This window comes from Oncorhynchus kisutch, linkage group LG26 (genome assembly GCF_002021735.2).
Source record: "Oncorhynchus kisutch isolate 150728-3 linkage group LG26, Okis_V2, whole genome shotgun sequence".
Taxonomy (NCBI): Eukaryota; Metazoa; Chordata; class Actinopteri; order Salmoniformes; family Salmonidae; genus Oncorhynchus; species Oncorhynchus kisutch.
In genome coordinates this window covers 44,364,508-44,380,596 of record NC_034199.2, presented here as the reverse complement: position 1 = coordinate 44,380,596, position 16,089 = coordinate 44,364,508, and the positions used below count along the sequence as shown (strand labels likewise).

The 16,089-nt window shown below is 42.2% G+C and overlaps 1 protein-coding gene across 3 annotated transcripts in view; it reads right to left on the bottom strand.

The window, feature by feature from the left end:
- LOC109871303 (disintegrin and metalloproteinase domain-containing protein 23) overlaps positions 1-15,998 on the bottom strand; it is a 55,997-nt gene extending 39,999 nt beyond the window's left edge. For all 3 annotated transcript variants that reach the window (XR_004205685.1, XR_004205684.1, XM_031806278.1), the window contains exons 1-3: positions 15,720-15,998; positions 13,859-14,076; positions 13,281-13,357 (exon numbers count right to left, since the gene is read on the bottom strand). Coding sequence is in view for 1 of the 3 variants with exons in the window: in XM_031806278.1 (XP_031662138.1) it covers positions 13,281-13,357; positions 13,859-14,076; positions 15,720-15,795 (371 nt within the window). In the remaining 2 variants the exon portion in view is untranslated. The remainder of the gene's footprint in view (positions 1-13,280; positions 13,358-13,858; positions 14,077-15,719) is intronic.
- Positions 15,999-16,089: the final 91 nt, after the last annotated feature.

Here is a 16,089-nt window from a genome sequence, read left to right as displayed (position 1 = left end):
CCATTCATCTATCACCATCACCTTATGTGATGTGGAATGATAATGCACAGCCCATGTCGCAAGGATCTGTACACGATTCCTGGAAGCTAAAAATGTCCCAGTTCTTCCCATGCCTGCATACTCACCAGACATGTCACCCATTGAGCAAGTTTGGGATGCTCTGGATCAATGTTTACAACAGCATGTTCCAGTTCCTGCCAATATCCAGCAACTTCGCAAAGCCATTCAACAGGAGTGGGGCATCATTCGACAGGCCACAATCAACAGCCTGATCAACTCTAAGTGAAGGAGATGTGTCGCAATGCGTGAGGCAAATAGTGGTCACACTGGTTTTCTGATTCACACCCCTACCTTTTTTTTATGTATATGTGACCAACAGAACTGTAACTCAGTAAAATCGTTGAAATTGTTTCATGTTGCGTTTATATATTTGTTCAGTGCAAATAGGGAGCCAATTTGTTTTCAGCACTTTCATTTCTTTGTCTGAAGAACATTTGTTTTTCTCATGGCTCTCTCTTGTCCCTCCGCAGCAGACATGCAGACATCAGACAGCAGACATGCAGACATCAGACAGCAGACATGCAGACAGCAGACACGCAGACATCAGACATGTAGTCAGCAATATGTTTTGAACATTGAATTGCAATAAAAGCCTCCTGAGTGGCGCAGCGGTCAAAGGCACTGCATCACAGTGCTTGAGATGTCACTACAGTAGCCAGGTTAGATTCCAGGCTGTGTCCCAGCGTCGTAAAGCTGGGGGGCTTTACTTGGCTCATTGTGCTTTAGTGACTCCTGCTGACAAAGGAGCTATTAAGGGTAACTAGCTCCAAATCAAGCTATTACACAACATGCTTACCACTTTGAAGATTTTTTTAAAATTGTGAAACAAACAAGAAATAAGACAAAAATACAGAAAACTTGAGCATGCATAACTATTCACCCCCCAAAGTCAATACTTTGTAGAGCCACCTTCTGCAGCAATTACAGCTGCAAGACTCTTGGGTTATGTCTCTATAAGCTTGGCACATCTAGCCACTGGGATTTTTGGCCATTATTCAAGGCAAAACTGCTCCAGCTCCTTCAGGTTGGATGGGTTCCACTGGTGTACAGCAATCTTTAAGTCATACCACAGATTATCAATTGGATTGAGGTGTGGACTTTGACTAGGCCATTCCAAGACATTTAACTGTTTCCCCTTAAACCACTCGAGTGTTGCTTTAGCAGTATGCTTAGTGTCATTGTCCTGCTGGAAGGTGAACCTCCATCCCAGTCTCAAATCTCTGGAAGACTAAAACAGATTTCCCTCAAGAATTTCCCTGTATTTAGCACCATCCATCATTCCTTTAATTCTGATCAGTTTCCCAGTCCCTGCTGATGAAAAACGTCCCCACAGCATGATGCTGTGGGATGGGATGGCGTTCTCGGGGTGATGAGAGGTGTTGGGTTTGCGCCAGACATAGCGTTTTCCTTGATGGCCATAAAACTCAATTTAGTCTCATCTGATCAGTCCCTTCTTCGATATGTTTGGGGAGTCTCCCACATGCCTTTGGGCGAACACCAAACGTGTTGCTCGTTTTTGTCTTTAAACAATGGCTTTTTTTCTCGCCACTCTTCCATAAAGCCCAGATCTGTGGAGTGTACAGCTTAAAGTAGTCATATGGAGAGATATTCCAATCTCCGCTGTGGAGCTTTGCAGCTCCTTCAGGTTTATCTTTGGTCTCTTTGTTGCCTCTCTGATTAACGCCCTCCTTGCCTGGTCCGTGAGCTTTGGTGGGCAGCCCTCTCAACAACTATGTACCTAACCTGTTTGGAGAGCTCCTTGGTCTCGCTTGCTTGGTGGTACCCCTTGCTTAGTGGTGTTGCAGACTCTGGGGCCTTTCAGAACATGTGAAAATGTACTGAGATCATGTGACACTTAGATTGCACACAGGTGGACTTTATTTAACTAATTGTGTGACTTCTGAAGGTAATTGGTTGCACCAGATCTTATTTAGGGGCTTCATAGCAAAGGGGGTGATAACATATGCATGTGTCACGAATACCACCGAAGGTGGCTCCCCTTCCTGTTCGGGCGGCGCTCGGCGGTTGTCGTCGCTGGTCTACTAGCTGCCACCGATCCCTTTTTCCTTTTCGTTTGTTTTTGTCTGATTGTTTTCACCTGTTCCTTGTTGGGGTTTTGGGATGATTATTTAAGTTTGTTTAGCCCGCTGGTGTTTGTGCGGGCTTGTTGTGTTTGTTACGTATTGTCGGTTTTGGGTTTTCGCTGTCCGGGTTTGTGTAACTAAGGTTTTGGGTTTGTTATTGCACCTGTGTTTTAGGGCTTCACCCATGTTTGGACCTGTTACTTTGTTAAGGACATGAAAGCGTTTTTTCCCGTTTACTTTGCTCTCTGCGTTTGACTCCTCACCCATCGTGACAGCATGCACCACTTTTCCAGTTTTTTTATTTGGGGGAATTTCTTGAAACAAGTGATTTTCTTTTCATTTCACTTCACCTATTTGGACTATTTTGTGTATGTCCATTACATGAAGTCCAAATAAACATCCATTTAAATTAGAGGGTGTAACGCAACAAAATAGGACAAACACCAAGGGGGATGAATACTTTTGTAAGACACTGTATATCTTCCTTAACGAGGACTATCCTGAAGCTGTGCGCCAGAACAGGAAAGAACTGATCCTGTCATGAAAGCTGCCAGAGCGTGTGGGTTGACATGGCCTACATCCGCTATGACAGGCTCATTGTCAAACCTCCCTCCCAGAAGCCTGGAGGGGATGAGAGAGCCAAGCCTATGGTTTTCGTAGCTTCAACCCCGCAGCACGCACACACACACACACACACACACACACACACACACACACACACACACACACACACACACACACACACACACACACACACACACACACACACACACACACACACACACACACACACACACACACACACACACACACATATATTGATTAATGGAATGAATGTATATATTTTTTCTTTTGCTTTGTTTGCTCTTTTCAGTATTATGTCTATCTCTGATAAGGCCCTCAGGAAACGGCTGAAAATAGCACATATGAATACATCTAGCCTTAAAAATAAGGTTCATGAAATCAGTAACTTGCTAGCATCAGATAACATTAATATATTATCCATTTCTGAGACTCACTTAAATAATTAATTTGATGATACAGCAGTAGCAAAACAAGGACATAACATCTATAGAAGAGACAGAAATGCTTATGGGGGAAGTGTTGCTGTATATATTCAGAGCCAATTCCATGTCATACTTAGAGAAGATCTTATGTCAAGTCTTATTGAAGTGTGGTTCACTTGAAAGCCTTTTCTTTTGGGGTGTTGCTATAGGCCACCAAGCGTGAACAGTCAGTCTCTAAATTATATTTTTGAAATGCTTGAAAATGTATGTTATGTAAACACAGAGGACTACTTTCTTGCGGACCTGAATATTGACTGGTTTTCATCAAGCTGTCCGCTCAAGAGGAAGGTTCTTACTGTAACCAGTGTCTGTAATCTGGTTCAGGTTATGAATCAACCTACCAGGGTGTTTACGAACACTACAGGAACAAGATCATCCTCATGTATCGATCACATTTTTACAAATACTGTAGAACTTTGTTTTAAAGCTGGATCACAGAATAGTGGCCATTTCCGGGAAAGCCAAAGTTCAAACAGCTGGTCCTTAAATAATGTATAAGAGATCGTACAAAATATTTTGCTGTGACTCTCAACTTGTTAGGGGTTCCGCCTCGACAACATCCACTGAAAAGGCAGATTGCAAAATTCAAAAAATATTTTTTAGAAATATTTAACTTTCAAACATTCACAAGTGCAATACACCAAATTAAAGCTTGACTTCTTGTTAATCTACCCATCGTGTACGATTTCAAAAATGCTTTACAGGGAAAGCACACCATATGATTATGTTAGGTCAGAGCCTAGTTCCAAAGACACATACAGCCATTTTCCAGCCAAAGCAGAAATAGAGATAAAATGAATCACTAACCTATGATGATCTTCATCAGATGACACTCATAGGACTTCATGTTACACAATACATGTATGTTTTGTTTGATAAAGTTCATATTTATATCCAAAAATCTCAGTTTACATTGGTGCTTTATGGTCAGTAATGTTGTGCCTCGAAAAACATCAGGCGAATTTTCAGAGAGCCACATCAATTTACAGAAATACTCATAATAAACTTTGATAAGAGATACAAGTATTATGCACAGAATTATAGATATACTTCTCCTTAATGCAACCGCTGTGTCAGATTTTTTTAAACTTTACGGAAAAAGCACACCATGAAATAATCTGAGTACAAACAGTACACAATCAAACTCACGACGTGCGGGCAGGTCCAGGCGAAAGTTCGGACGAAAAGTCATATTACAGTTCGTAGAAATATGTCAAACGAAGTACAGAATCAATCTTTAGGATGTTTTTATCATAAATCTTCAATAATGTTTCAACCGGAGAATTCCTTTGTCTGTAGAAATGCAGTGGAACCCAAGCTAACCCTCACATGAACGCGCGTGATCAGCTCATGCCACTCTAGCAGACGTCTGACTTATTCAGCTCCTATTCCCCCCTCCTTCACAGTATAAGCATCAAACAAGGTTCTAAAGACTGTTGACATCTAGTGGAAGCCTTAGGAAGTGCAATATGACCCCATAGACACTGTATATTCGATAGGCAATGAGTTGAAAATCAACCAACCTCAGATTTCCCACTTCCTGGTTGGATTTTTCTCAGGTTTTCGCCTGCCATATGAGTTCTGTTATACTCACAGACATCATTCAAACAGTTTTAGAAACTTCAGAGTGTTTACCATCCAATACTACTAATAATATGCATATATTAGCAACTGGGACTGAGGAGCAGGCTGGTTTACTCTGGGCACCTTTCATCCAAGCTACTCAATACTGCCCCTGCACCCATAAGAAGAAACTGACTGTTAGAACTGTTAAGGCTCCATGGATTGATGTGGAATTGAAAAACTGTATGGTTGAACAAGATGGGGCAAAAGGAGTGGCTAATAAGTCTGGCTGCAAATTGAGAAATTATGTGACTAAACTCAGCAAAAAGAAGAATAAACTGTATTATGAAGCCAAGATCAATGATCTAAAGAATGTTGGAAAAAAACTTTGGAGTACTTTAAATGAAATCATGTGCAGAAAGACGTTCAACTCCATCTTTCATCCAATCAGATGACTTATTCATCACAAAACCATTTGATGTTGCCAATTATTTTAATGATTACTTCATTGGAAAAGTGGCCAAGCCATTGTATTCATGCATTGCAAGTTTGAATTCTGTAAAGTTATTGTGGGAGAGGTCAAAAAAGTATTGTTATCGATCAATAATGACAAACCTCCTGGCATTGACAATTGACAAATATGGAAAGCTACTGAGGATGGTAGCTGACTCTATAGCCACTCCTATCTGTCATCTTTAATCTGAGCCTAGAGGAAAGTCATTGTCCTCAGTCCTGGAGGGAGGCCAAAGTCATTCCACTACCCAAGAGTGGTAAAGTGGCCTTTACTAGTTGTAACAGCAGAGCTATCAGCTTGCTGCCAAGTCTTAGCAAACTGTTGGGGAAAAAAATGGTGTTTGACCAAATACAATGCTATTTCTCTGTAAACAAATTAACAACAGACTTTCAGCACAATTATAGAGAAGGGCACTCAACATGTACTGCACTGACACAAATGACTGATGATTGGGTGAAATAAATTGATAATAAGAAGATTGTGGGGTGCTGTACTGTTAGATATTATTGACCATAACCATAACCTGCTGATGATTCAACCATTTGACACATCAGCAACCAGAGCTAATGGAGTCACTGAAACCCTTAACAAAGAGCATTGCATTTGGTACAAATCATTCCTTAAGTTCTAGACCTCAGCTGAATCTGGTAATGAATGGTGTGGCTGTTGACAAAGTTGAGGAGACTAAATTACTTGGTGTTACCTTAACTGTCATGGTCAAAATATATAGATTCAATGGTTGTAAAGATGGGGAGAGGTCTGGCCGTAATAAAGAGATGCTCTGCTTTTTTGACACCACACTCCAAAAAAGCAAGTTCTGCAGGCTCTAGTTTTGTCTAATCTTGGTTATTGTCCAGTCGAGTGGTCCAGTGCTGCAAGGAAAATACCTAGTTAAGCTGCAGCTGGCCCAGAACAGAGCAGTACGTCTTGCTCTTAATTGTAATCAGAGGGCTGATATAAATACTATGCTGCCAGTTTCTCTTGGCTAAGAGTTGAGGAGAGACTGACTGTATCACTTCTTCTTTTTATAAGAAACATTAATGTGTTGAAAATCCCAAATTGTTTGCATAGTCAACTTACACACAGCTCTGACACACACACTTACCCCATCAGACATGCCACCAGGGGTCTTTTCATAGTCCCCAAATCCAGAACAAATTCAAGAGAGCATATTGTTTGCATAGTCAACTTACACACAGCTCTGACACACACACTTACCCCATCAGACATGCCACCAGGGGTCTTTTCATAGTCCCCAAATCCAGAACAAATTCAAGAGAGCATACAGTATTATATAGAGCCCTTATTGCATGGAACTTCCTTCCATCTCATATTGCTCAAATAAACAGCAAACCTGATTTTAAAAAACAGATAAAGCAACACCTTGCGGCACAACGCCTCTCCCCTATTGGACCTAGATAGTTTGGTATAACGCCTCTCCCCTATTGGACCTAGATAGTTTGGTATAACGCCTCTCCCCTATTGGACCTAGATAGTTTGGTATAACGCCTCTCCCCTATTGGACCTAGATAGTTTGGTATAACTCCTCTCCCCTATTGGACCTAGATAGTTTGGTATAACTCCTCTCCCCTATTGGACCTAGATAGTTTGGTATAACGCCTCTCCCCTATTGGACCTAGATAGTTTGGTATAACGCCTCTCCCCTATTGGACCTAGATAGTTGGGTATAACTCCTCTCCCCTATTGGACCTAGATAGTTTGGTATAACGCCTCTCCCCTATTGGACCTAGATAGTTTGGTATAACGCCTCTCCCCTATTGGACCTAGATAGTTGGGTATAACTCCTCTCCCCTATTGGACCTAGATAGTGTGTGTATGTATTGATATGTAGGCTACATGCCTTTAAAAAATGATTATGTAATTTTGTCCTTGAGCTGTTCTTGTCTATTGATGTTCTGTATTATGTCATGTTTCATGTCTACACCTTGCTTTGTTTACAAACCATAAGCAGAACGTATGACCAAAGATAGTGGTAACCTTTCGTCTGTGGTGTGACTGTTAGCTAGCAAGCTACTTACCAGCATGCCGGCGAAAGCACACTGTGTTGTGACTGGTTGCCATAGCGTAAAATTAACCTTCCATTATTTTCCGAAGAATGAAGACATCTGACTGTATTGGCTGCTTTTCATTTCGGGTGGACAGGCTGCACCGAAAATTATGAGCATGTCACATTTTGAGTGAAGTTGCTTATCAATTGGAGAGAACATTCAATGGGTATTGCCAGAAAACTAATCCTGAAAATGGATGCTGTACCATCATTGACAGTGAATCTTGTAAGCGCTGACCACAATGTAAGTATCAGAGTGTGATGAGTCTGACACGGTAGCCAACATTTTTTCGGGGGGGGGGCTGCTTTGACTTGTGAACGCTATATTTTCTGGAACACACCTGATAGTCACTACATGGTTGTTATTCTTCGATCGCCATGCCATCTACATTGAGTCTTAGAATTGGCAACAACAGCTGACACAAAAGAATGTTGTCGACAAAAGGAGTTTGGTGTGTATAGTATTGGTAATTTAGCCTGGAAGTCATATATAGCCAATCCACCATGTGGTTTGTGGTCTTACAGTTTCAAATTACAATTAGCATACAATTTCTGCGCCCCCATCAAAATCTGATTGTTTAAAATACAAATATCCGTTTTTTTTTGTTGCATTGTCTCAATCCACCACATCTGCTGATATCGCCCTTCCCCATCTGCAGTGGAAGGTGGCAGAGCTAGAGCAGTGTTTGTCAGACCATGAGACATCCCAAAAGTCTGTTTTCTCACAAAAAACGTAAAAAAATATATATATATCTATATATATTTCACTCCGTGGAAAGATGAGACTCTCACCAACACGATGGCGTTCTCCGTTTTGTCTACGACCCCCCCACAGCCGATCTGCCAACTTCTGTCGGTAGGTTCTGAACAGTTTGGGCTACACACTAATATGACCCCTCTGTGGAAAGGTGAGACTCCTATTGGTTGTTTTTGCTCTACGACCCCCCCACAGCCGATCTGCCAACTTCTATCGGTAGGTTCTGAACAGTTTGGGCTACACACTAACATGACCCCTCTTTGGAAAGGTGAGACTACTATTGGTTGTTTTTGCTCTACGACCCCCCCACAGCCGATCTGCCAACTTCTGTCGGTAGGTTCTGAACAGTTTGGGCTACACACTAATATGACCCCTCTGTGGAAAGGTGAGACTCCTATTGGTTGTTTTTGCTCTACGACCCCCCCACAGCCGATCTGCCAACTTCTGTCGGTAGGTTCTGAACAGTTTGGGCTACACACTAATATGACCCCTCTGTGGAAAGGTGAGACTCCCATGAACATATCGGTTGTTTTTGCTCTAGGACACCCACAGACCTCACAAGACTCGTCTGAAGGTCCCCCGGTACCAATTGAAAAAAATGTATGAAAGTATACAGTATATGGAGACTGTTTAGTGCCAACAATAAGGGGTTAAATACGTGTAAAATAAAAATACTAATAAATTGTTCCCTGATCTTTCTTATATCGCTCAGATCCTAATAGATCTAATCAAAAATCTAAATAATTCAACTTTGAGCACCTTTAATGGATTTACCCAGCATGCTATGCTGTAATGACAATAAAACACCATTCTCCTCAAAAGGGATAGTTCTGTCACGTTCTGACCTTAGTTCCTTTGTTTTGTCTTTGTTTTAGTGTGGTCAGGGCGTGAGTTGGGTGGGTTGTCTATGTTCGTTTCTCTATGTTGTGTTTTGAGTTTGGCCTAGTATGGTTCTCAATCAGAGGCAGGTGTCGTTAGTTGTCTCTGATTGAGAATCATACTTTGGTAGCATTTTTCCACCTGTGTTTCGTGGGTGTTTATTTTCTGTTTTGTGTGTATTCACTAGACAGGACTGTTTCGTTTGTTCGGTCTTCCTAGTTGTTATTTTGTTTAGTGTTCTGTTTTAATTATATTTAAAATCATGAACACTTACCACGCTGCACCTTGGTCCTCACCTTCTTCCACCAACGAGAATCGTTACAAGTTCACCCAAATTACAAAATTAAACATGGGTTTTCTTGCCCTGTAATATGTCTATGGAAAAGGTATGACAGCAATCCATGCTTTGGTTTTATTTTCCTGACACTGTTTCCAAATGCTAACATTTAATGGCACAAATCCCATTCAAGTCATGATACCAATATTCACAATTTTCGCTGGCCGTGTCCACATCGCCCGAAAGTATCTAAAATGGACTGCGAAGCTCAACAATGTCACTTATAGATGATATGAACATGATGCACCAAAAAATGCTAATATATCAGTAGCATGACTTGAATGGGATGTGTGCCACAAATGCTTACAGGGAAAGAAATCGACATGTCATTTTGTAATTTGGGTGGACTATTCCTTTAAGAATATGAATCTCCATTATGCTGAAAATATGTTCTCCAGGTGCAATAGTGACAGGTAGCAGTGAGAAGGGGGTAGAAGTTGTGCCCATTGGAGGGTTGCAGACCTATCTATATTTAGATCAGCACTGTCGCAGCTACAACAGTGAACACAATTCATCCTACCCATAGACACAGACAATGAAAAACATGCCCCAAAGTAAGCTCACTCACAAACAATGAAGAACAACATAGAATCTGGTCACAAAGCACAGCTTCTCTTCTGCAGATTGACGTAGTTAATCATTAAACATATGTTCTTATCCAGAACGACTTACATGTGCAATTAGGGTTGTTGAGCCTTACTCAAGGGCATATCAACAAATTTGTTTTTAACTAGTCAGCTCAGGGATTCGAACCAGCGACCTTTCGGTTACTGGCCCAACACTCTTAACCGCTAGGCTACCTGCTGCCCCGCCGCCCAGGTCGTTGTCTAATTATTATCTGATCAAAAAAACACTTGTGTTCTTGCTTAAACCCCATTGTTCAAAGCCTGTTGTGCAATTGTGTTGGGACTGAGAGTAACATCAAAACTAGTTTGTGTTGTGAGGACCGGAGATGGTTAAGTTCTCAGGTCAGGGACAGGACACCAACCCCTCATGTCGCTACATGCTTCCTGTTGTAGTTTACTGTGTATGTGTGTATGTGTGTGTGTGTGTGTGTGTGCGTGCGTGTGTGTGCGTGTGTGTGCGTGTGTCTGTGTGTGTGTGTGAGGGCCAGGTGCTAATCTATACACCCAGCTACATGGTTCTAGATTACATGGCTATAAACTACCACAATCCCTACTCCCTCTGGAATGACAGTGATTAAGGCATAGTGGACCCATGGTCAAACGTCTCCAAACAGAGTGCCAACATCTGGCCCCTGGCAATCAGGAACATCAACCCTCTTCCTCTGACAGCATTGATCCACATGACCACTTCCCCCATCTCTACTGCTATCCTTCACATGGTCATCAAACCCCACCACCTTCACATGGTCATCAGACCACGCTACCTTCACATGGTCATCAGACCACACTACCTTCACATGGTCATCAGACAACACTACCTTCACATGGTCATCAGACCACACTACCTTCACATGGTCATCAGACCACACCACCTTCACATGGTCATCAGACCACGCTACCTTCACATGGTCATCAGACCACACTACCTTCACATGGTCATCAGACCATCGGACCACACTACCTTCACATGGTCATCAGACCAAGCCACCTTCAAATGGTCATCAGACCACACCACCTTCACATGGTCATCAGACCACACTACCTTCACATGGTCATCAGACCACACTACCTTCACATGGTCATCAGACCACACTACCTTCACATGGTCATCAGACCACACCACCTTCACATGGTCATCAGACCACGCCACCTTCACATGGTCATCAGACCACACTACCATCACATGGTCATCAGACCACACCATCTTCACATGGTCATCAGACCACACTACCTTCACATGGTCATCAGACCATCAGACCACACTACCTTCACATGGTCATCAGACCACACCACCTTCACATGGTCATCAGACCACGCCATCTTCACATGGTCATCAGACCACACCACCTTCACATGGTCATCAGACAACACTACCTTCACATGGTCATCAGACCACACCACCTTCACATGGTCATCAGACCACGCTACCTTCACATGGTCATCAGACCACACTACCTTCACATGGTCATCAGACCATCGGACCCCACTACCTTCACATGGTCATCAGACCAAGCCACCTTCACATGGTCATCAGACCACACCACCTTCACATGGTCATCAGACCACACTACCTTCACATGGTCATCAGACTACACTACCTTCACATGGTCATCAGACCACACTACCTTCACATGGTCATCAGACCACACCACCTTCACATGGTCATCATACCACGCCACCTTCACATGGTCATCAGACCACACCACCTTCACATGGTCATCAGACCACACTACCATCACATGGTCATCAGACCACACTACCTTCACATGGTCATCAGACCACACTACCTTCACATGGTCATCAGACCACACTACCTTCACATGGTCATCAGACCACACCACCTTCACATGGTCATCAGACCACACTACCGTCACATGGTCATCAGACCACACCACCTTCACATGGTCATCAGACCACACTACCTTCACATGGTCATCAGACCATCAGACCACACTACCTTCACATGGTCATCAGACCACACCACCTTCACATGGTCATCAGACCATGCTACCTTCACATGGTCATCAGACCACACTACCTTCACATCGTCATCAGACCACGCTACCTTCACATGGTCATCAGACAACACTACCTTCACATGGTCATCAGACCACGCTACCTTCACATGGTCATCAGACCACACTACCTTCACATGGTCATCAGACCACACCACCTTCCATGGTCATCAGACCACACTACCTTCACATGGTCATCAGACCACGCTACCTTCACATGGTCATCAGACCACACTACCTTCACATGGTCATCAGACCACGCTACCTTCACATGGTCATCAGACCACACCACCTTCAGTAGTTGATGTCTGCCATGAGTCTCCATGCTTCCCAATTCCTCTATTCACTTGAAAAGACAATGCATTTGCCATGCTCATTCTATAAGTGTTAATTTAGCTTGTTATAGTCAGCCCACACCATAATGTATGTTCACAGTCATAGGAGCTAATGTTGTTCATGTGACAGTGCTGAGAAGACTGATGGTGGTCGCAATATGAAGTCTACCAGTGATGAGACAAACAGGCAGTCTCTCTCTCTCAAGATGACCTGTTCAATCGCCATAGCAGACCCCATTATCTACGTGAGGCCCTGCATGAATCATTCACATGAGGCGGCAGGTAGCCTGGCGGATAAGGAGAGTTGGGCCAGTAACTGAAAGGTTGCGTGATTGAATCCGCGAGCTGACAAGGTAAAAATCTGTCGTTCTGCCCCTGTGCAAGGCAGTTAACCCACTGTTCCTTGGGCGTGGTGAATGTTGATTAAGGCAGTCCTCCGCATCTCTCTGATTCAGAGGGGTTGGGTTAAATGTGGAAGACACATTTCAGTTGAATTCATTCAGTTGTACAACTGATTAGGTATCTTCCTTTAATACACCTCATTACTAGTGAGTTAGAGCTCCCAGGAGTTCACATAGAACTCCCAGGAATCATGGGGCCTGTCACTTTTGATTTAAGATGTCCCACTCAGCCCAATATGGTGCTCTCCGTATCAATGAGTATAGCCTGGCAGCCATGCAAAATGTGGCTACTGTTGTAACCATGACCTGGACAACAGAAACTGTAGTTGGATGTGTTCCACAAACTGGATCTGTTTCAAAATGGAAGACTGCTCAGAAATTGACTCCTTAAGTTCATATAAAAAGACCTCCTTGCTGTAAAACATGAAAAACCAAGAGCAGTGCCACACCCAAATTCCCATATTCATCACTGTTAGCAAATACCCATGCCTATTTCATAAGCTAAAATATCAGCCTGCTGACAAAACTGTATTGAGTAAGAACAGTGAGGTTTAAGGTAGATAAAAGCTCTTACTTGTTTAACGTTAGGTCCAGTACAAATTTGGAGCCAAAGGCATCTAACTGGAAACTGGCTTGGGCAAGATGGACTGCCTGTGGAACAGACAGAATGTTAAACACAGGTCACTGTTTTCTCTTCTTATCAAGTTGTTTTCCTTTCTAATTGTAGGTATATTGGGAGAATGGTCACCCTTGATAATGGTAAGAGTAGATATAGAGCTATACAAATGAAATGTATTATTATAATTATTATTAGTTAATAACCAAATTATTTGAATCTGATAGCCATGGGTATTACATTGAGAAATTGCAACTGTAATAATGACTGTCAGGAATGGCATGCCAACGTCACTGCCAATCCAAGTTAAGTAAGTCCCTTGCATATCAAGTAAAATAGTTAATCACCCTCACAATGCTCTCGTTGATGATTCCGTCGTGGCTATCATTTCAATCAAAGTATACCCATTCATCAGTTTACTTTATCCAGTGTGCCAACGTGGACAAGTGTACTTCCATTGACAAGTATAACCTCACATCAACTCTGAGGCTGTAATAGGATGGCCATATGCATATCAGTCTGGTATGTTGTCGTACCTGGTCATGACCCTCTGTGCCCTGGTTTCTAGCCCGGGTGTCCAGGTCATGGTAAGTGCTCTCTGAGTCCTCCTTCAGGTAATAGATGAGCCGAGAGGGGTAAGTGATCACATGCTCAGCCGCACTGTGACTTGTGTTGTCTGTGGCCGCTGCTGCAGTTGCCTCTCGCTCCGACAATAATGGTTCTGCGTCTCTCTCCACCACCTCATTCTCTCCTCCTTGAGAAAGTGCAGAAGAGGAGATACACCACCACACAAGCATGTGACAGTCAGTTGGCACTCTGCATAGCCCCCACATAAGGAAGCCTGTCAATCATGTAAAACATGCTGCTACTGCAGGAAGTGCTCATGACTTCCCCATTCCTCCTGGATACAGAGGAGAGAGCGTGAAGTACATATTGCTGTATAATGTTGTGTATTCAGACCATTTGAGTATACAGGGTATGGCAGTAAACTATGATATACATTTTTCAATCTATTTAAAAATGATACCTGGGGATTCTCATCAAAATGCTATGCTTACATTGAAATACACAATTATAAAAACTCAAAATAATGTGAAATTCCATTACATAAATCTCTAGTTGACTCAGATCAAGAATCAGATCAATTGAATATGACAGACCGGGTAGAGTACTTTATGTTTTGTTGAATATTATTCTACTATTGGAAATAGCACCGTTCAATCCATAATATAATATTATTCTACTATTGGAAATAGCACCGTTCAATCCATAATATAATATAATTCTACTATTGGAAATAGCACCGTTCAATCCATAATATAATATAATTCTACTTTTGGAAATAGCACCGTTCAATTCATAATATAATATAATTCTACTATTGGAAATAGCACCGTTCAATCCATAATATAATATAATTCTACTATTGGAAATAGCACCGTTCAATCCATAATATAATATAATTCTACTTTTGGAAATAGCACCGTTCAATTCATAATATAATATAATTCTACTATTGGAAAAAGCACCGTTCAATTCATAATATAAGCGCCTTGTTAAGGTCAATGCTGGTAAATAACATCTCAAAGATCAGCAGTTTATAAAAGGTGTTTTGATCTTCGTTGAGGTACTAATAATGTCGTATAATCATTCTCAAATACCGGAGCCTGTGAGTTCAAATAGACATTTATTACAATACAATAAAAGCCGAGCTGGTTCGTGAAAACAACTGCCTTTTCAACCCCCGGCACACACTCATTTGTCCTCCTTACATCACACTCATAGTAACTCCTTTTCATGACTCATCCCCTCTGGAATTTAGTCACCATTATCTTATTGCCTTGCACTGATTTTAGTTTGGTTTCATATGGAACCATTAGAGCCACAGCAATAGTTTAAAAAATAAACAGACATCCTGCTAACTCCGTTCTGGCATAGTCCCAATGGCGTAACCATAGCAACATTTAGATATTAGGCCATAGCACTGGTACAGAAATAAAAAGTCATGTCCACTCCCCAGACAGGTGCATGTCTAATGGTGTCTAATGACCCAGAGCACATATAGAGTGCACTATTCTTGCTGGCTCCTCTGAAATGTTCTGGAAAATAGCCAGTAATAACTGGACAAAATGGTAGGCCTAGAGTTAAAAGGAGTTAATGTCAAACATTCCTCACAGGTTAATTTAGATATATTTCATGTTCATAACCTAAACAAAAAGATACTGAGCCCACTCTCTCAACGTCACTTAAAAAGACTTGTCCTCCGGGCCAGACACTTCCGTCACAAATTAGAAACATATCATATCTATCAGATAATGACACAAAGGAGCATGCAAGTTATTAGATGCACCTGATACCGTTCTGACTGGGCTAAGAACATGCAAGTAGGCTACATACCGATTGATGCTATGGATGAATGGAGTCCGGCTGCAAGGATGCTCACGAGCAAATTTGCTAGAAATATCAAATGCATGATTCATATTTGATATTTTAAATATATGTATATCAACACGTCAACGCAGTAATTATCTTCCGGCCCGTTATAGCGGGGGAGATATCGTTTACGGGAAAGTCTTCATGTATCCAGTCAGTGTGGGAGATGACTCTTGCAGCATCGGGCGCGGGGCGAATGGAAGGCGATGGCCAGACACCTGAAACCAACGAGCAGACTCCTATGCTGCATCCGCGCAAGTGCGGTGTTTTACAATTCAATATAAATCCACGCTTTGCCCGCGCGCCCATAGCACAGGCTCGTGCACGAGCTTTA